A 22,794-nucleotide genomic window follows, 5' to 3' on the forward strand; every position below is an offset into this window, starting at 1 on the left:
TTTGAGTGGAGGCGCCATGTGGGAGGAAGGGGGCGGGGCTGCAGTTGCTTTAAACCTAACGAGGAGACTAGGCGTCACTACGGCCTGACTCTCCCTCTCCGTGTGTACTCCACTGCCAGGGCCACGGCCGAACTATGGGAGTATAGGGCCACAGTGGCAGCTGATGCTCGTTAGGGCTCCTCTAAGGACCCTTCACAGGGGAGAAAGTGCCCTTATGGGCTGCTGATAAACAGCTCTTCGGAGACAGATGGTGAAGGCCCAGTTAGACATTTGATGATCAGATGCTCTCCCTGATGCTGCTGGGGTAGAAGGTGGTTCGTCCTGGGCAGAGGTGCCAGAGGTGCCAGAGTTGGAGGGGACTCCAGTGGCAGGTGGCTGGGCCTCAGCAGGGACAGGCTGGGGGAGACCTGGATGGGGCATGGTTCACCCTGGGAAGTAGGTGCTTCCATTGACGTTAAAACAGCTGGGGCGGGGAGACCTGACAACAGGAGAGATGGACTGTTGTCGTTTCATAGAGGAGGAAAAACTGCAGGGGGTTGGGGGTGTCTTCTCACATTGTAGTTGGTCCGGTTGCCATGTTTGGGAGGGGGTGGGGGGGAGGGGAGGTGGGGGGAGGGGGGGGGGGGCGTGGTAGATTAGGTCAGGGTGATGTAGGCTGAGGCCTTCTCTTTAAGCTGCCGCAGACACAGATGGCAACTCCAGCTCCCTGGAAGATCAACAGTTCACAAGTTCACTGGTTACTGGAAAGCCCAAGGATTAAGCCTAGCAGAATAAATGAACACTGTGAATTGAACACTGGCTGACTGTTGCGAGTGCAACACCACGTACTATGGTCGAACAGCGTGGGAGATTTGCAATCTCTTAGACATGTCAAGAGGACATGCTGATGACACAAGCATTCAGCTCATGCACTTTCCCCTTATAATTCACCAACTGTATAAGTCACATTATGAACCCAGCCATTGCATGGTCATCAATTACAGACAATATGCCGGCCTAGGTATACTATACAGTATCCTATAGGACTACACTAGGCCTATATCCTCCACATATCCTGTAGTGTACCTACCCTCTGGGGGCTCCGCCATAGGGGGGCTCAGGCAGTACATATGGTAGCCTCTGTCACAGTCATCACAGAATAGTAACTGATCCTGGAACAAGGAAACACACAAACACAAATAATGTTATGACTTTATCAATCAAATATAGGAGCAAATATGTATCTGTAATGTTCAACCAGATGAACACACTACACCTACCACACATAGGCCCAGATTCGTTGCGCGTTTGCACCCATTTTTTCAGTGTGCTATTAACCTTCACTTTACCCTTTTGATCTGTCCCCAATATTGAATTCCCTGTTGTAAAAACAGGTGCCACTGGGTGTTACTCATACTGGAGGAGGAGAGTCCAGGCGAGCGTGTGTTGGGGTAAATGGAGAGTGGGATATACACTAAACAAAAATATAAAGTGTTGGTCCCATGTTTCATGAGCTGAAATAAGATCCCAGAAATGTTCCATAAGCACAAAAAGCTGATTTCTCTGCACAAATTGGTTTACATCCCTGTTAGTGAGCATTTCTCCTTTGCCAAGATAATCCATCCACCTGACAGGTGTGGCATATCAAGAAGCTGATTAAACAGCATGATCATTACACAGGTGCACCTAGTGCTGGGGACAATAAAAAAGCCACTCTAAAATGTGCCGTTTTGTCACAACACAATGCCACAGCAATTGGCATGTTGAATGCAGGAATGTCGACCAGAGCTGTTGCCGGAGAATAACATTTTCATTTCTACATAAGCCGCCGCCAACGTCGTTTTTTGGGGCAGTACGTCCAACCGGCCTCACATCCGCGGACCACGTGTATTGCGTCGTGTTGATGAGCGGTTTGCTGATGTCAACGTTGTGAACAGAGTGCCCCATGGCGGCAGTGGGGTGACGGTATGGGCAGACATAAGCTACGGACAGAATTGCATTTTATGGATGGCAATTTGAATGCACAGAGTTTCTGTGACGAGATCCTGAGGCCCATTATCGTGCCATTCATCCGCCTCCATCACCTCATGTTTCAGCATGATAATGCACAGCCCCATGTCGCAAGGATCTGTACACAATTCCTGGAAAATGTCCCAGTTCTTCCATGGCCTGCATACTCACCAGACTTGTCACCCAACAAGCATGTTTGGGATGCTCTGGATCGTTGTGTACGACAGCGTGTTCCGCCAACATCCAGCAACTTCACACAACCATTGAAGAGGAGTGGGACAACATTCCACAGGCCACAATCAACAGCCTGATCAACTCTATGCGAAGGAGAGGTGTCGCGCTGCATGAGGCAAATGGTGATTTTCTGATCCACCCCCCTACCTTTTTTATGGTATCTGTTACCAATAGATGCATATCAGTATTCCCAGTCATGTGAAATCCATAGATTAGGACCTAATGAATTCATTTCAATTGACTGATTTCCTTATATGAACTGTAACTCAGTAAAGTCTTGGAAATTGTTGCATGTTGCGTTTATATTTTTGTTCAGTATAGATGTTTTGGGAGTATGAAGGGGTGTGTTTGCGCGTGCGTGCTTGTGTGTGTGCGCACGTGCGTGTGGCGCTCACGTCATTCTCAGAGGTGCCACACAAGCTGCAGGACTTGCACTCGATACACTGCCAGCGGTAGGTCCGTACTGCTGCCGTCATGTTGACTGTGAACTGCAGGCAGGACGGGTGACCTGGGGACACAGAGAACGACACACACACACACTCTTCCTGTTACTCCTTATTTTCATCATCATCATGTTAGGCGTGTTTCCATAACTCTAAAACATAATAACGGCTGTGCAATAATTACACATTTAAAACCAACTAAAAAACTAGAGTCCATAGGAGTGTCTGTCTGACCGTACCTGAGCGTCCACAGTCGGCACAGGAAATGAGGTCCTCGGGACAGCCGGTCTTCTTGGAGCCGCCCAGGCAGAAGTCACAGTAGCCGTTAGGGATGACCGACCCGTCTGCAGCTTTCTTAGCTGAAATCACACAGGTGGAAAGGCTACATACGATAGAGCTATTTCCATAACAAACGCTCTCTTACAGAAAAGCTGCATATTACTCTTATATTCTATGCTCTATTTTTTGATCCAGCATTTGTATGAAGCTCCATTGAGCACAGACCTAGAGCACTGAGTCTATGGCTGTGGTCTGTGGTTACTGATGACCTGCTACTGAAGCTGGTGTAGAGCTGAGGACTCAACAGGCTTAGAACTAGACTGATGTAGGAGGAACATCGCTGGTTTGGAGAGGGAAAGAGGAAGATAGAGAGAGAGAGAAAGCAATACCGAGGGAAAGAGGCAGAGACAGGAAACATTGAGTGAGATGGCGAATATGAGACTTCCAGCCAGCCAGACTGCTGAGCATCCCAGCTGGATAAGACTCTCTCTCCTCCATATGTTGGTTTTGGTAAAAGCCTGGAACTCGCCAGCTCGTGCTCAGCCAGGGAAGGGAGGAGGAAGACGAGGAGGGAAATCCATTGGGAGGCCCAGGGGTCTGTTTAATATTGTCAAAGGAGTGGTGGGGGGGCTGGTACAGACCTGCTGTGCGTCAAGCGGCAGGTGCGCGGTGGGAAGCCATTTTAGAATAACCATTAAAGGAGAAGAAAGTCTCCCTGCATGCATCCTCTCGGTCTCACTGACTGCAGTCGATTGCATAATACCTTTAATAGATCTGATCACGTAACCAGGACAGTCTATTTGTATATGTCCTTTTTTCCTGTATTAAGATGTAATGCAATGGACAGGAACATCACAATGACTCACCAGTGGCGCATGTAAGACAGATGAAGACAAACCGACATACAGTATACTAGACAACACACACAGGAATTCATCTGGAATACATGAACCCACACGCACACACAGCAGTGTTCATGGTGGAGTAATCAGTGGCTGTGTGGTGTGTGATTTGGAGAGCCAGGGCCCTCATTAATCCAGCACAGGGTGGATTGTGGCTGGGGGAGGGGTGGAGGGGAGATTGAGTTTTCTACTCCAGAGGGCTGGTCTATAATCCCTAGAAAAAAAGAAAAAAAAACTCTGATCAGAATGGGGGGGTAGCAGAAAAGAGGAGAGGAGCTGTCCATGGTACCAGCGCAGCAGTCAGCCAGGCAGCTCTGTACTGGATTGTATAATGTTAAGCAGGTGTTGTACAGTGGAGTGGTACATTACGTACAATCAGGGGACTGTGGCAAACATACCACTATCCCCATGTTTGTCTTCAACACTTGCCACTTGGGCACAGAGGTATGTATGGACTACATACAATATGTACATATTTTATGCATGTAGGTTAATTCATTAAATATGTCACTTTGAGTTTAATAAACAAAAAAAAGCCTTTGGCTCTCTCTGTCTTTTATTTCAACAGACTACCGCTGACTCTGCTTTACCACAGTCCCTGATGGGCAAAACTGTATATACACACACAGTTACATAAAAATATATGCCAAACGGCACATACTACAAACAGTGCTGCTCTCGGGCTCTGCAGACCGTGAGGCTATGAGGACCCTTGAGAGTGAATCAGCAAGCCCTGACACATCTGTGAGTGAGAAGGCTGCCCGCTGGCCTGCCTGCTCAGAAAGGAAAGCCCATCGATGATTAAATGCCTGTGGCCATGCTTAAAGTCTGAGACGCTAACCTAAGGTAGTATATCCTTGAGACGGACAGAGAGAACGAGAGAGAGGGATTGAAAAAGAGAGCGAGAGAGGGGAGGGAGACGGAGAAAGCGAGGGTGGGAGGGAGAGGCAAGACAGCAAAGTGAGAGGAAGAGCGAGACAGAGACATACAGACCAAACCAGACAGAGAGACAGAGACATACAGACCAAACCAGACAGAGAGACAGACAGGCAGACAGACAAAGAACATGTGCGAGAGCAGTAGCACGTTCCTGAGGTTGTCAAGGGTGATACACACCTCCCTCCCTCCGTCTCAACTCCAGCTCCACCTTTCCTGTAACACCCCTCCAATTACTGGGAGAATACAGGCAGAACAGCACACTTCACAGCTTTTAAATGTGTCTCGGAACCCACTGGGAATTAGGGGAGAGAGATGAATCCTCAAACACCCCCCCTCATATCTCCCCCCTCCCTTCCGTTCCCTTCTCTCGCTTTCTCTCCCCCTATCTCTCTCCCCTCTCTTCGCCTACCTATCTCTCTCTCTAAGTATAAGCCTCTCTACCCCTCTTCCTCTCCCCTCTCTCTATCCCCTCTCTCTTCCTCTTTTCCAATCTCTCACTCTCCCGATCTCTCTCCAACTCTCTCTCTCTCTCACGCCGCGCTCTCCTTTTTCTCTCCAACTCACTCTCCCTTTCTCACTCCCTCATTCTCAATACAGCCTACTGCTGGAGTTTTCACAATCTCATTCTAGCACAATCTCTAGCCTAAGAGCCATACCGCACTGGCTGGTCGATAAAGTGGCCACAGCCTTATCGAATTAGCACTTCCGCAGGAATACCCACAAGCACCTGTTGCCTGCTCTCACTTTCTCTATGTTTCTCACTCTCCTCCACACTTTCATTCCTTCTTTTGCTCTCTCACACGTCTATTCACTCTGTTTTCTGAACATACAATGAACATAAACCTATTCACACAGGTCCAAACATACAGCACAATGAACATAACCCTATTCACACAGGTCCAAACTTACAGCACAATGAACATAACCCTATTCACACAGGTCCAAACTTACAGCACAATGAACATAACCCTATTCACACAGGTCCAAACTTACAGCACAATGAACATAAACCTATTCACACAGGTCCAAACTTACAGCACAATGAACATAAACCTATTCACACAGGTCCAAACTTACTGCACAATGAACATAACCCTATTCACACAGGTCCAAACTTACAGCACAATGAACATAAACCTATTCACACAGGTCCAAACATACAGCCCAATGAGCTGAAACTCATACACAGGGCCAACTATTAGATAGCTTAGCTTAGTTAGTGTGGTTTTGCACCTGACAATAAAACAGGGTTTCACTAAAGCAATCCTACTAGTCTAGGGTTAATCAGTGATGATGCTGTCCATGATGTCACTTTGAACAGACGATACAAACAGGGACACTGATCAGCTCCTAGTCTCACCTACACACTGCCTTCCCCACAACACAAAACACATTCCAGCATGGCAGGGGAGCAAATAGAACAGAAGAGGAGAGAGGAGGAGGAGAGGAAGAGGGGACAGGAATAGGAAGAGGGGAGAGGAAGATGAGGAGGAAGAGGAGAGAGGAAGATGAGGAAAGAGGAAGAAGAGGAAAGAGGAAGATGAGGAGGATGGAGGAAAAGGAGGAGGAAGAGGGGAGAGAGGAAGATGAGAGAGAAAGATGAGGAGGAAAAGGGGAGAGGAAGATGAGAGGAAGATGAGGAGGAAGATGAGGAGGAAGAGGAGAGAGAAAGATGAGGAGGAAGAGGGAGAGGGGAGAGGAGGAGGAAGATGAGAGGAAGATGAGGAGGAAGCGGAGAGAGGAAGATGCGGAGAAAGAGGAGAGGAAGATGAGGAGGAAGAGGAGAGAGGAAGATGAGGAGAAAGAGGAGAGGAAGATGAAGAGGAGAGAGGAAGATGAGGAGGAAGAGGGGAGAGGAAGAGGAGAGGAAGATGATGAGGAAGAGGAGAGAGGAAGGGCAGAACACGAAGAGGAGAGGGAAGTGAAGACGTGGCTGCTGCTGTGTCAAAGCATCAGGTTGAAAACGCACACTCTGCACTCCTGTCGCCAGGCTGCTTAATGAGGGGAGCACCACACCAGGACACACATACACACACATACAGATACACACTAATATAATGTAAACATACACTCACATTCACAGACAATACACGCACACACGCACAAGCACACACCGAGACAAACGCACGCACAAACACACAAGATTTATAGCCAGCACGTCTTTGCATAATAACTTTTAAAGGCTTGTTCCACTCCCAACCCCCACCCCCTCTCTTTAACGTGACGAATGAGAGTCCCTCTGCCCCCAATCCATCCTTCAGTATCAGCTCTCATCCAATGCATACACACACTAGGGCTGTGACGGTCATGGCATTTTGGATGACAGTTATAGTTTTTTTGTTTTCCACACATTTTCTCCTCTCCTCTGCTATACCCTATGAAAGTCCTGTACTGTTTTTGAATGGGTGTCAAGCTAATATCATCAAATTCATGAAAACAGGGTCATTTAAGATATGTAGAATTATATTTGTATTCATCGATTAAGGTTTTCGAGTATAAAAAAAAACCGCAATCAAAAACCTTCATGACAGGCATCAGGTAGAAGTAAATTAATACACGAGTATGAATATAATTGTACATTTACACTACCGTTCAAAAGTTTGGGGTCACTTAGAAATGTCCTTGTTTTTGAAAGAAAAGCCAATTTTCTGTTCATTAAAATAACATAAAATTGATCAGAAATACAGTGTAGACATTGTTAATGTTGTAAATGACTATTGTAGCTGGAAATGGCAGATCTTTTATGGAATATCTACATAGGCGTACAGAGGCCCATTATCAGCCACCATCACTCCTGTGTTCCAATGGCACTGTCACGTCCTGGCCAGTATAAGGGTTAATTAGTATTGTAGTTTGGTCAGGACGTGGCAGAGGGTATTTGTTTTATGTGGTTCAGGGTGGTGTGTTTGTTTAAAGGGTGTTTGATTTAGTATTTCCGGGGTTTTGGTTTATGGTCTAGGTTTATGTATGTCTATGTGGAATCTAGTGAGTGTATGTCTATGGGTGATTAATTGGGGTTGGGACTCTCAATTGAAGGCAGGTGTTTTCTCTTTGCCTTTGATTGAGAGTCCCATATATTGGGGTGTGATTGTGTTTGTGATTGGTGGGTGATTGTTCTGTGTGTAAGCCTTATGCTTAGCCAGACTGGTGGTTGTTCGTTCATTCTCGTGTTTTGTTATTTTGGTATTCATTTTGGAAAGTTAAATAAACGTCAAGATGAGCCTACACGTATCTGCTGCGTTTTGGTCCTCCTTTACCGACGACAACCGTGACAGGCATGTTGTGTTAGCTAATCCAAATGTATCATTTTAAAAGGCTAATTGATCATTAGAAAACCCTTTTGCAATTATGTTAGCAAAGCTGAAAACTGTTCTTCTGATTTTAAAGAAGCAATATAACTGGCCTTCTTTAGAGTAGTTGAGTATCTGGAGCATCAGCATTTGTGGGTTCGATTACAGGCTCAAAATGGCCAGAAACAAATAACTTTCTTCTGAAACTCGTCAGTCTATTCTTGTTCTGAGAAATTAAGGCTATTCTATGCGGGGAATTGCCAAGAAACTGAAGATCTCGTACAATGCTGTGTACTACTCCCTTCAAAGAACAGCGCAAACTGGCTCTAACCAGAACAGAAAGAGGAGTGGGAGGCCCCGGTGCACAACTGAGCAAGAGGACAAGTACATTAGAGTGTTTAGTTTGTGAAAAAGACGCCTCACAAGTACTCAACTGGCAGCTTCATTAAATAGTACCCGCAAAACACCAGTCTCAATGTCCACAGTGAAGAGGCGAATCCGGGATGCTGGCCTTCTAGGCAGAACTGCAAAGAAAAAGCCATATCTCAGACTGGCCAATAAAAAGAAAAGATTAAGATGGGCAAAAGAACACAGACACTGGACAGAGGAACTCTGCCTAGAAGGCCAGCATCCCGGAGTCGCCTCTTCACTGTAGACGTTGAGACTGGAGTTCTGCGGGTACTATTTAATTTGCGCTGTTCTGTGAAGGGAGTAATACACAGCGTTGTACAAGACCTTCAGTTTCTTGGCAATTTCTCGCATGGAATAGCCTTCATTTCTCAGAACAAGAATAGACTGACGAGTTTCAGAAGAAAGTTATTTGTTTCTGGCCATTTTGAACCTGTAATCAAACCCACAAATGCTGATGCTCCAGATACTCAACTAGTCTAAAGAAGGCCAGTTTTATTGCTTCTTTAAATCAGGACAACAGTTTTCCGCTGTGCTAACATAATTGCAAAAGGGTTTTCTAATGAATCAATTAGCCTTTTAAAATGATAAACTTGGATTAGCTAACACAACCTGCCATTGGAACACAGGAGTGATGGTTGCTGATAATGGGCCTCTGTACGCCTTTGTAGATATTCCATTAAAAAAATCTGCCGTTTCCAGCTACAATGGTCATTTACAACATTAACGATGTCTACACTGTATTTCTGATCAATTTGATGTTATTTTAAAATGGACAAAACATGTGCTTTTCTTTCAAAAACAAGGACATTTCTAAGCGACCCCAAACTTTTGAACGGTAGTGTACCTTAAATGGCAACGTTTTCATGAGTTTGATGATATAAGCTTGAGCTGGGAAGGCGTTGCCTAGGCAACCGAAGACTTGTTTGATACAACACCTTGCTTATTTCAGCAGGGAGCAACAAAGTTTCATCACGTTGTAGTCCATGTTACAGCAGAAATGCCCGGCCGTCCAGTCTTCAGTAAGCAGTTATAAAAAATTTAAAAAAGTTTATGACGGTTCCTTTATTTTCATGATGATCATCATCCATAACTGTGGCGCTAACACACGCACGCACGCACGCACGCACGCGCGCTCACACACACACACACACACACACACACACACACACACACACACACACACACACACACACACACACACACACACACACACACACAGAGAGAGACAATGGATCCAGTATTATGCAGGGAGAGAGACCGAGTCAGTCAGACGAAAAGTGTCAGTCACAGATGAGATATCTCATGAGGAACGTTTCCTCTTTCTCATCCTGTCTGTGCTTCTCTCTTTCACAGAGGAAATTAGATTTTTTTTTTCTGCAATCGTCTATTGTCACACAAATACCTACACCATCTGTCTCCACCTCCTTCTTCCACTCTCTATCTCTTTCTCGCTATTAAACACACACACACACAAACACACCAGCAAGACGCAATGCAATATAATGCTCGTTTCTCTTCCCTGTCCAGTCAGCAGGTTGCGTAAGTCCCAGTGCATTGTGGGTCTGAAACAGAATGACATTGTAAAGCGAGAGGACGGTGGAGATTTTGGTGCATAATAAAACTTGATCTTTGGCTGCACTGTAATCACACTGACCTGCACACGCTATGGGGCAGCAGGTAGCCTACTGGTTAGAGCGTTAGACTAGTAACTGAAAGGTTGCAAGATCGAATCCCTGAGCCGACAAGATAAAAATCTGTCGTTCTGCCCATGAACAAGGCAGTTAACCCAGTAACCTAGGCTGTCATTGTAAATAACAATTTGTTCTTAACTGACTTGCCAGGTAAAATAAAGGTAAAAAAATAAATGTCAGCCTCTGTGGCAGCATAAGAGTCTCCCTCTGTCTGTAGGAAATACACAAACAATACATACAAATGTATTTATATATACAGTACCAGTCAAAAGTTTGGACACACCTTCTCATTCAAGGGTTTTTCTTTATTTGACCTATTTTCTGCATGTGTGGTTCCCACTGTGAAGCATGGAGGAGGTGGTGTGATTGTGTGGGGATGCTTTGCTGGTGACACTATCAGTGATTTATTTAGAATTCAAGGCACACTTAACCAGCATGGCTACCACAGCATTCTGCAGCGATACACCATCCCATCTGGTTTGCCCTTAGTGGGATTATCATTTGTATTTCAACATGACAATGACCCAACACACCTCCAGGCTGTGTAAGGGCTGTTTGACCAAGAAGGAGAGTGATGGGGTGCTGCATCAGATGACCTGGCCTCCACAATCACTCAACATCAACCCAATTGAGGTGGTTTTCCATGAGTTGGACCGCAGAGTGAAGGAAAAGCAGTAAACAAGTGCTCAGCATATGTGGGAACTCCTTCAAGACTGTTGGAATAGCAAGCCAGGTGAAGCTGATTGAGAGAATGCCAAGAGTGTGCAAAGCTATCATCAAGGCAAAGGGTGGCTACTTTGAAGAATCTCAAATATAAAATATATTTTGATTTGTTTAACACTTTTTTGGTCATAGTTTTGATGTCTTCACTATTATTCTACAATGTAGAATCCTGTTTAAAAAGCCCCTAAACTCAGACTCTTGGCCACAGTTAGGTCCGATTGTCTGACCCACCAAATACATACTGAGGAAACGCTGGAATTTAGACAGCAACATAGGTATACAGTACAGTACATATAAGACATCCTAGTAAGATATAGGGTGTTTGTGTCTAGGCTCCGACAGACAGACACGTTTTCATGAGCAGGATGGGGGGGGGGGGGGGGGGTTATACTAAGATGGCCAAATGACTGAGGATCCAATCCTAACCCAGCAAGCCTCTCCTCTGTTAATACAGAATACCAAATGAAGCAGTGCAATATCAGCTTGCCTTCTCCCTGTCTGGGGTAATATATATGATAAATCATAAAGAGAATTCTTTACTCTCACTCTCCTTCTTTCACTCTCTCTCTCTCGCTTTCTTCTTTCTGTTGCATTTAATGAACTCCTCTGCCCCCTCCGTTTCAACCCCTCCAAAGCCAAATTTCACTCCCTCCCCTCTTCCCCTCCCTACTCAATGTACATAACAACATACTCTTTAGGAGGGAACCCAGCCTGTCACTATAGCAACCGGATTGCTAGGCAACAGCCGTTTTCTCTTCCTGCTTTGTTGCAGTAGAGGAGGCAGTGCAGTGGCGGCAGGCAGCGTGAGCTGGTCTGGCTATGTAGGAAGCTAGTGTACCGGCACTGGCACCAGCATGTGGAAAGTTCAGGAAGAAACCAGATCAGAATTACAGCTAAAGGTGATGGTCGAGGTTGAAGAATTAACTTGGTAAAGCCCAGAATAGTCTTCACTCTAATAAGAGGCATTCCTTACCAAGGTGGGGCAATCTGGTAGACAAAGTCCCAGCCCCGTTTACAGCAAGCAAAGGACTGAGCAACTGGGGCTGCCTATGCTGGTCATGTAGTGTGTTCAGGTGGTGTGTTTTGTATGTTCAGGGTCAGTGTTGTCGTGACGGTACTGCCGCGCCCCCACCACCCATGTCCACTCTCGCTCTGAACCCAGCCTGTATCACTACTCAGTCTCCTCTATAGGCTACTCTGTTCTGTACCTGTCTGCTACAGTACGGACACAATGACTTGCCAGGACAAACTCATTTTTCAGTATTTCACTAATAGCATCAAAATCAAATCAAGTTTTTGGGTTCATTCAGTAGTTTCTACCTGATTAAGTTGATTAATGTTGAAAAATAATGTTAAATATACAATTATAAATTCCTCTAACATAAGTTGAAAATTATACTGTTGCTGCTTCCTGTTTTTATACAGTTGAAGTTGTAAGTTTACATACACTTAGGTTGGAGTCATTAAAACTCATTTTTCAACCACTCCATACATTTGTTGTTAACAAACTATAGTTTTGGCAAGTCGGTTAGGACATCAACTTTGTGCATGACACAATACATTTTTCCAACAATTGTTTACAGACAGATTATTTCACGTATAATTCACTGTATCACAATTCCAGTGGGTCAGAAGTTTACATACACTAAGTTGACTGTGCCTTTAAACAGCTTGGAAAATTCCAGAAAATTACGTCATGGCTTTAGAAGCTTCTGATACACTAATTGACATCATTTGAGTAAATTGGAGGTGTAGCTGTGGATGTATTTCAAGGCCTACCTTCAAACTCAGTGCCTCTTTGTTTGACATCATGGGAAAATCAAAAGAAATCAGCCAAGACCTCAGAAAAGAATTGTAGACCTCCACAAGTCTGGTTCATCCTTGGGAGCAATTTCCAAATGCCTGAAGGTACCACGTTCATCTGTACAAACAATAGTACGCAAGATTAAACACCATGGGACCACGCAGCCATCATACCGCTCAGGAAGGAGACGCGTTCTGTCTCCTAGAGATGAACGTACTTTGGTGCGAAAAGTGCAAATCAATCCCAAAACAACAGCAAAGGACATTTTAAAAAATAAATATTTTACCTTTATTTAACTAGGCAAGTCAGTTAAGAACAAATTCTTATTTTCAATGATGGCCTAGGAACAGTGGGTTAACTGCCTTGTTCAGGGGCAGAAAGACAGATTTTTACCTTGTCAGTTCAGGGATTCGATCTAGCAACCTTCCGGTTTCTAGCCCAACGCTCTAACCACTAGGCTACCTGCCGCCCACATTGTGAAGATGCTGGAGGAAACAGGTACAAAAGTATCTATATCCACAGTAAAACGAGACCTATATCGACATAACCTGAAAGGCCGCTCAGCAAGGAAGAAGCCACTGCTCCAAAACCGCCATTAAAAAAGCCAGACTATGGTTTGCAACTGCACATGGGGACGGAGATCGTACTTTTTGGAGAAATGTCCTCTGGTCTGAGGAAACAAAAACAGAACTGTTTGGCCATAATGACCATCGTTATGTTTGGAGGAAAAAGAGGGAGGCTTGCAAGCCGAAGAACACCATCCCAACAGTGAAGCACGGGGGTGGCAGCATCATGTTGTGTGGGTGCTTTGCTGCAGGAGGGACTGGTGCACTTCACAAAATAGATGGCATCATGAGGTAGGAAAATTATGTAGATATATTGAAGCAACATCTCAAGACATCAGTCAGGAAGTTAAAGCTTGGTCGCAAATGAGTCTTCCAAATGCACAATGACCCCAAGCATACTTCCAAAGTTGTGGCAAAATGGCTTAAAGACAACAAAGTAAAGGTATTGGAGTGGCCATCACAAATCCCTGACCTCAATCCTATAGAAAATTTGTGGGCAGAACTGAAAAACCTTGTGCGAGCAAGGAGGCCTAGAAACCTGACTCAGCTACACCAGCTCTGTCAGGAGGAATGGGGCCAAAATTCACCCAACTTATTGTGGGAAGCTTGTGGAAGGCTACCTGAAACATTTGACCCAAGTTTAACAATTTAAAGGCAATGATACCAAATACTAATTGAGTGTATGTAACTTCTGACCCACTGGGAATGTGATGAAAGAAATAAAAGCTGAAATAAATTATTCTCGCTACTATTATTCTGACATTTCACATTCTTAAAATAAAGTGGTGAGCCTAACTGACCTAAAACAGGGAATTTTTACTAGGATTAAATGTCAGGATTTGTGAAAAACTGAGTTTAAATGTATTTGGCTAAGGTCTATGTAAACTTCTGACTTCAACTGTGTATAGCCGAGTGTCAAAACACCGGTTTTAAAAGTCCAAATAAATTCAACATCAATATGCTGAAAAAAGTTGTGATATGTTGAAGACTAATACATACAATTACTCCCTATACATACATACACACACACACACGCACGCACGCACAACACACACACACACACACACACCACACACACACACACACACACACACACACACACACACACACACACACACACACACACACACACACACACACACACACACACACACACACTTGCGTTCAGATAACTTGCATTTTGCTAAATTAGTACCTTAACTTCTCACGCATCAAATTTACCAAGCGGTCATTCCAGACTAAAATTGATTAGCTTGTTCTACTGTAATCAATAGCGTGCGCAGATGAATCACTCACGTCAATATTGTATGGAAATCAATGGTACTGGGACAATTTACTGCCACTACATGTGCCATTTGTGCTCTGGGTATACTAGATATACCTGTCGATGGATGAGAACCTGTTTTTATCAACTCATTTCCTTGTGGGACAATGTTTACAGTAGCTGGCCAATACGTAGAAGGAAATACAACACTTTTTTGACTGGATAATTTCACTGAATCCTCTCTCCACGGGTAGGTCTAAATAGATACAGGGCTCTTTGAGTGATTGCTTGAATGTCAAATCCACGTATTTGTTTGTGGCCGGCGGATTTTATAAAGAGAGCGCCCCCATTTTCCCTTGCCATTTGAGTTTGAATTTCACAACTGCGTTTTAAATAATGCGACGGACAGGTGCGTATGAGTAAATCAATGGTACCAAACCAAATATATACTGAACAAAAACATAAAATGCAACATGCAACAATTTCAACGATTTGACTGAGTTACAGTTCATATAAGGAAATCAGTCAATTGGAATAAATTAATTAGGCCCTAATCTATGGATTTCACATGACTGGGCAGGAGTGCAGCCATGGGTGGGCCTGGGAGGGCATAGGCTCACCCACTTGGGAGCCAGGCCCAGCCAATCGAAATGAGTTTTCCCCTACAAAAGGGCTTTATTACAGACAGAAATACTCTTCAGTTTGATCAGCTGTCCAGGTGGCTGGTCTCAGATGATCCCGCAGGTGAAGAAGCCAGATGTGGAGGTTCTGGGCTGGCGTGGTTACACATGGTCTGCGGTTGTCAGGCCGGTTGGATGTACTGCCAAATTGTCTAAAACGACATTGGATGCGGCTTATGGTAGAGAAATGAACATTCAATTATCTGGCAACAGCTCTGGTGGACATTCCTGCAGTCAGCATGCCAATTGCACACTCCCTCAAAACTTGTGAGATCTGTGGCATTGTGTTGTGTGACAAAACTGCACCTTTTAGTGGCCTTCTATTGTTCCCAGCACAACATTCCAGCTTCAAAGTGGGCGTAGTTACCAGAGGTCAGGGGTCAGAGTCAGTCAGATAAAAACACTAAAACAGTCCTTTCAGTTACAGTATGGACTCCTGGCTTCCTTTCTTTACCTTGTGTAATGATCATGCTGTTTAATCAGCTTCTTGATATGCCACACCTGTCAGGTGGATGGATTATCTTGGTAAAGGACAAATGTTTACTAACAGGGATGTTAACAAATTTGTGCACAAAATTTGAAAGATATAAGCTTTTTGTGCATATGGGATCTTATTATTTCAGCTCATGAAACATGGGACCAACACTTTACAGGTTGTGTTTATATTTTTGTTCAGTATACTAATCTGGTTAAAGAAATTGATTTAGTTTTATCTTGATGACCATAAACTGTTATATTAACATCAACAATCTGAGGTAAAAATCACTCAATTGTAAATGCGAGTTTGTGTAAGGTAGTAACACAAACTGTCCACATTAGCGCATTATAAAATCATTTAATATGGCAAAATAATTCCATTTGTCCATTTTGGATGATAGTATATGTTGCCCACTCACAAAATATTGCAACAATTACATACAATTGAACTGGGCGCTCTAGACGGGAGCTTCTATAGTGTCTGTGCAGCTGCCTGAACGTTCGCCGTCCCTACAATGACACAGTGGCTCAGGCCCTCCACTGTCACTGTCACCAGACTCTCATTAAAAAGACCACTCGCTCTCTCTTACTGCAGGACTTTCATCACATGTGAATATGCTGGAACAGAACCAACCACCAGACTCCATAGATCTCATTCCACATATAGTATTCTACCCCACAGACAGACAGAGAGAGCGAGAAAAAGAGAAAGAGAAAAGAGACAGCCAGGACGCCATTTTAGGTTTGATACATAATTAATTTTGTCCTTATAGCTGATCACAAGGATTCCTTCTCACAGTGGCAGAGCAAGGCGAGTGAAGCCATTTTGTGAGCGAGGTGAAACGGAAAGAATTTAAAATAAATAAATATAGAAAAAGAAAAACAGGAACAAAAGGATGCTGACCTTCAAAAGGGCTCAATTACATGTTACACCCCTCCACCCCTCCATCCCCCCTCCTGTTCTCACTCCTCCGACCGTCTGTCCGTCCAGATAAACCAGACTCGGAATCTCAATTCTGTTTTGGGGAGAGGACTTAACGAGAACTGGCTTGACTCTTTCTGCTCACAAAACCAATTTTCAGGTGCACACCAGAGGGCCGACCTCTAAAGCAACACCCCACCCTCCTCTCCCCCTCCTCAATCCCCCGTCACATCAATGCCCAAAACCAGCCCCCACCCCCCCGCCTCTGTCACTTTATGAAGAAAAAAAATCGAGAGGCAGCCATGAATTTTTATGCTGCAGTTCATTTTAACAATCGGCTTCCACTCCTGCAATGGAAATAAATATATAAAAAATTGAAGGAAAAAAACAAGCGATGGATAAATCATAAGACAAAAGCAGAGAGAAAGAAATGGAGAGAGAGAGAGTCAGAGAGAAGAGGGAAAGAAAGAAAGCATGGTAAACTGTGAGAAAGAGGAGAGGGAGAGAGAGAATCTCATCTCCTTGTGGAATAATCTGTCATTCATCAAACTGATGGGAAACGGAGAGAGGGAGAGAATGATGGGGGGTAAAATAACTAAATAAAAAACAAGAAAGAGACTTAGGATTTCAGCAAATCTTCTACTCCATTCGGGTTTCTGCATTTTGAAAGTTCTGCATTTCAAAATATGTCTTGAAAACTTGATTGCGGACATGCAAAACATTCTGGGACTATATCAACAATGGACAACTGAAACAAATACTAAAAGACAGTTTTTTGGGTGGAGTTTTACTTGAACTTTGCCTGGACCAGGCTTACAGACTCTAGTCTAGCCATATTTTAGGAAGAATATTACATGAATAATGTATGGACCGGTCCCATTATAACCGTTCATATTAATATGGTTATATATGGTGTAATATAAAGGAGGGGGTGCATCTGCAACTTGACACTTAGCATATCGGGAAAACCATAAGATAGAAACACCCCCACACACCCCCCCCCCCCCACACACACACACACACACACACACACACACACACAAACACAAACAATAGGCTTCTATTTTAATTTCACAAGAGGCTTGAGTTTTGTGCGTGCGTGTGTGTGTGTGTGTGTGTGTGTGTGTGTGTGTGTGTGCGTGTGTGTGTGTGTGTGTGTGTGTGTGTGTGCGTGGGTGTGTGTGTGTGTGTGTGTGTGTGGGTGTGTGGGTGTGTGTGTAGCAGGAGGAGAAGAGAGGAGGATAATAAACCTCTCAAATGCAACCAATGTCTTCTCTTTCACCCTGCAGAGTCCTAAAACTGCAGCGCACACACACACACACACACACACACACACACTCACACTCACACTCACACACACACACACACACACACACACACACACACACACACACACACACACACACACACACACACACACACACACACACACACACAACACAGAGCATACAAGCATCAGCACCAGGACCCAGTGACGGACAATCCACTAAGACAGGCCAATCTAAACTAGCACTCAGCCAATTAACTCCAGGAGGTAAATGGGTATTTTTCTACAAGGACATTGATGTGGGGACGACTACAGGGTGTGTTTCTGTCAGTGTCCCAAATGACACCCTATTCCCTACAAAGTGCTATTTGGGATGCAACCTTGCTCAGTGTAAATGACCAGCCTCGGACATGGAACGGGCCGGGGGAGAGAGGGGAACAAAAAGGACCCCCCCCCCCCACACTTCCTCTCAATGTCCCTGCTCAGCCAATTAACACCGTCCAATTCAGGGCCGGGCTCGACAAACAGCACCACAGACAGGCATGCTGACAGACAGAAATGCTAATACATTGAACATTCTGTAGCATACTGCATCTAGCTTGGGTTGCTCTGACGTGACATGAGAGCGGAGGGTACATGGCATAGTGCAGTAGCCAGCCTCAGGGTAGAACACACTGTAACACATGGCATAGTGCAGTAGCCAGCCTCAGGGTAGAACACACTGTAACACATGGCATAGTGCAGTAGCCAGCCTCAGGGTAGAGCGTAGAGCACGCTGTAACACATGGCATAGTGCAATAGCCAGCCTCAGGGTAGAGCGTAGAGCACGCTGTAACACATGGCATAGTGCAGTAGCCAGCCTCAGGGTAGAACACACTGTAACACATGGCATAGTGCAGTAGCCAGCCTCAGGGTAGAGCGTAGAGCACGCTGTTACACATGGCATAGTGCAGTAGCCAGCCTCAGGGTAGAGCGTAGAACACACTGTAACACATGGCATAGTGCAGTAGCCAGCCTCAGGGTAGAGCATAGAGCACGCTGTAACACATGGCATAGTGCAGTAGCCAGCCTCAGGGTAGAGCGTAGAGCACGCTGTAACACATGGCATAGTGCAGTAGCCAGCTTCAGGGTAGAGCATAGAGCACGCTGTAACACATGGCATAGTGCAGTAGCCAGCCTCAGGGTAGAGCGTAGAGCACGCTGTAACACATGGCATAGTGCAGTAGCCAGCCTCAGGGTAGAGCGTAGAACACACTGTAACACATGGCATAGTGCAGTAGCCAGCCTCAGGGTAGAGCATAGAGCACGCTGTAACACATGGCATAGTGCAGTAGCCAGCCTCAGGGTAGAGCGTAGAGCACACTGTAACACATGGCATAGTGCAGTAGCCAGCCTCAGGGTAGAGCGTAGAACACACTGTAACACATGGCATAGTGCAGTAGCCAGCCTCAGGGTAGAACACACTGTAACACATGGCATAGTGCAGTAGTCAGCCTCAGGGTAGAACACACTGTAACACATGGCATAGTGCAGCAGCCAGCCTCAGGGTAGAGTGTAGAACACACTGTAACACATGGCATAGTGCAGCAGCCAGCATCAGGGTAGAACACACTGTAACACATGGCATAGTGCAGTAGCCAGCCTCAGGGTAGAGCGTAGAACACACTGTAACACATGGCATAGTGCAGTAGCCAGCCTCAGGGTAGAACACACTGTAACACATGGCATAGTGCAGTAGCCAGCCTCAGGGTAGAGCGTAGAGCACGCTGTTACACATGGCATAGTGCAGTAGCCAGCCTCAGGGTAGAGCGTAGAACACACTGTAACACATGGCATAGTGCAGTAGCCAGCCTCAGGGTAGAGCGTAGAGCACGCTGTAACACATGGCATAGTGCAGTAGCCAGCCTCAGGGTAGAACACACTGTAACACATGGCATAGTGCAGTAGTCAGCCTCAGGGTAGAGCGTAGAGCACGCTGTTACACATGGCATAGTGCAGTAGCCAGCCTCAGGGTAGAGCGTAGAACACACTGTAACACATGGCATAGTGCAGCAGCCAGCCTCAGGGTAGAGCACACTGTAACACATGGCATAGTGCAGCAGCCAGCCTCACGGTAGAACGTAGAACACACTGTAACACATGGCATAGTGCAGCAGCCAGCCTCAGGGTAGCGCACACTGTAACACATGGCATAGTGCAGCAGCCAGCCTCAGGGTAGAACGTAGAACACACTGTAACACATGGCATAGTGCAGCAGCCAGCATCAGGGTAGAACACACTGTAACACATGGCATAGTGCAGCAGCCAGCCTCAGGGTAGAACGTAGAACACACTGTAACACATGGCATAGTGCAGCAGCCAGCCTCAGGGTAGAACGTAGAACACACTGTAACACATGGCATAGTGCAGCAGCCAGCCTCAGGGTAGAGCATAGAACACACTGTAACACATGGCATAGTGCAGCAGCCAGCCTCAGGGTAGAGCGTAGAACACACTGTAACACATGGCATAGTGCAGCAGCCAGCCTCACGGTAGAACACACTGTAACACATGGCATAGTGCAGCAGCCAGCCTCAGGGTAGAGCATAGAACACACTGTAACACATGGCATAGTGCAGCAGCCAGCATCAGGGTAGAACACACTGTAACACATGGCATAGTGCAGCAGCCAGCCTCAGGGTAGAACGTAGAACACACTGTAACATGGCATAGTGCAGCAGCCAGCCTCAGGGTAGAATGTAGAACACACTGTAACACATGGCATAGTGCAGCAGCCAGCCTCAGGGTAGAACGTAGAACACACTGTAACACATGGCATAGTGCAGCAGCCAGCATCAGGGTAGAACACACTGTAACACATGGCATAGTGCAGCAGCCAGCCTCAGGGTAGAACACACTGTAACACATGGCATAGTGCAGCAGCCAGCCTCAGGGTAGAACGTAGAACACACTGTAACACATGGCATAGTGCAGCAGCCAGCCTCAGGGTAGAACACACTGTAACACATGGTATAGTGCAGCAGCCAGCCTCAGGGTAGAACGTAGAACACACTATAACACATGGCATAGTGCAGCAGCCAGCATCAGGGTAGCACACACTGTAACACATGGCATAGTGCAGTAGCCAGCCTCAGGGTAGAACAGACTGTAACACATGGCATAGTGCAGCAGCCAGCCTCAGGATAGAACACACTGTAACACATGGACTCACGCTTGTGGTTGTTCTTGCGCTGGAAGGGCAGGGTGTGTCGCTCAGAGTCCTCCTCTCCCTCCTCGTCCGCTAGGTGTGTGTGAGTGTAGTGGTAGCTCAGGCCCGGGCGGTTTTTATAGCGCTTCCCACAGACTGGAACACAACCACAACCACAACCACACACACACACACACGCACGCACGCACAAAATCAAGAGACATAACTAAATGTAGCCCAATTACAATCAGCATGACATACTTATGCCATATCTATCAGTAAAAGATGAGTGAATTCAATCGTGCGCTACTGAAAATAGATACTCACAATGAATGAATGCTGTATCCATCACGAGCTAATGCCATGTCACCGTTTCAGTTTGAATATTGCTCTATATTGCTCTATAGTGTTCCCAGTTAAACGTTGTTCTAGCAGCTTTAACAGCGCTCTCATTCCCACTAGAGGAGTTGTCCTCATAACACTGGCAGTGAGAGAATTGCTTGCTTTGTGCAGAGTGGAGACAGCAGCCATATGCTTGCCAGCGTAGTTTAGGCTGCAGTAAGAATGTTGTCTATGGCTCTTAGACATGGTGTGTATGTGTGACTGTGCGCGCGCGTGTGTGTGTGTGTGTGTGTGTGTGTTTACGTGCGCGTGTGTGATACTCACTGTCACAGACGTACGGCTTGTCCCTGTCCTCAATGGTGCTGGGTTCTTGTCTCTTCCTCATACCCCCTACACCACAGGCCTGCAACGAGAACACAGACAGGTGAATGGAGTTCACACACACACACACACCATAATCATCTGCTACTTTAACAGGTGCCCCCCCCCCCCCCCCTCACTCTAATCACTCTTTCCTCAGACAGGCAGGGTTGATGACACCTACCAGGGAACTTCAAGCTCCAATTAACAACGTGGCTGTTTGGATGACAGATACAGTCTTACAGCCTGCAGCGAGGCTTCACACAGGACGGAGAGAGAGAGATGCCTTTCTCGTCTAGTAAGAGTTACTTAGAATGCATCCATGTACGTGATCTGATAACTCACTGCATGTCGAAATACTGTGCATACAATGTCCTGTATCTAATGCCCACATGACAATTCATACACTACTAATACACTTGCAATAACGACTTGTTTCCACCCTCCCTCCCAAAATGTACGAATTGAGTATAGTGAACTGCGATATGAATGCGAATCTGTTTTATCTTTAAAGCTGAGAGGGAAAAGAAATGATGGCTTCTTGGTACTCAGTGCACGGCTGCTACTGTACCGCTGACTGCCTGAGAGAAGAGGAGCGGGCAGGAGAGAGGAGCTGGAAGGAGAAGAGAAGAGAACAGAAGAGGAGAGGAGAGGAGCTAGAATGGATTAAGGAGTTGCCGATGCTTCCCCTCACCATCTCAGTACAGCAGGAGGAGAGAGAGAGGGCTTCCATGAGGAACTGATAGCACCACTGGAGAGGCTGGAGTTTGCATAACTCGCAGTGGGTCCAACGTACTAGACAAGAGAGTCAGTTAGCTCTGTGAAATGTGAAGGGAACTGGATGGAGGGAGGAAGCCTGTAACTGTCTCATTCAGGGGAATGGATCAGCTCACCGGCTGTTTTTCCTCCATGAAATGTTTTTTCTATAAGTTACTTCTCTTGATAAATAACAAAGTGTTAACGGGAAGTTGAAAGAGAAAAGAGAGGATAAGTGAAATTCAAGTAGCATTTCAAATACAGTAAC

At 45.6% G+C, this 22,794-nt stretch overlaps 1 protein-coding gene across 2 annotated transcripts in view; it reads right to left on the reverse strand.

Annotated features, from left to right (window-relative positions):
• Positions 1–623: 623 nt before the first annotated feature.
• LOC115206101 (zinc finger protein neuro-d4) overlaps positions 624–22,794 on the reverse strand; it is a 46,076-nt gene continuing 23,905 nt past the window's right edge. Inside the window, exons 7-12 of one of the 2 annotated variants that reach the window (XM_029772690.1) lie at positions 21,735–21,813; positions 21,093–21,224; positions 2,906–3,025; positions 2,619–2,731; positions 1,070–1,151; positions 624–706 (exon numbers count right to left, since the gene is read on the reverse strand). In XM_029772690.1, coding sequence (XP_029628550.1) covers positions 636–706; positions 1,070–1,151; positions 2,619–2,731; positions 2,906–3,025; positions 21,093–21,224; positions 21,735–21,813 — 597 coding nt within the window. In that variant the 3' untranslated portion in view covers positions 624–635. Of the gene's footprint in view, positions 707–1,069; positions 1,152–2,618; positions 2,732–2,905; positions 3,026–3,638; positions 4,062–21,092; positions 21,225–21,734; positions 21,814–22,794 lie in introns of those variants that run through there. The other variant, XM_029772691.1, reaches the window with a different exon arrangement.

The sequence above is a fragment of the Salmo trutta genome, chromosome 13 (genome assembly GCF_901001165.1).
Source record: "Salmo trutta chromosome 13, fSalTru1.1, whole genome shotgun sequence".
NCBI lineage: Eukaryota > Metazoa > Chordata > Actinopteri > Salmoniformes > Salmonidae > Salmo > Salmo trutta.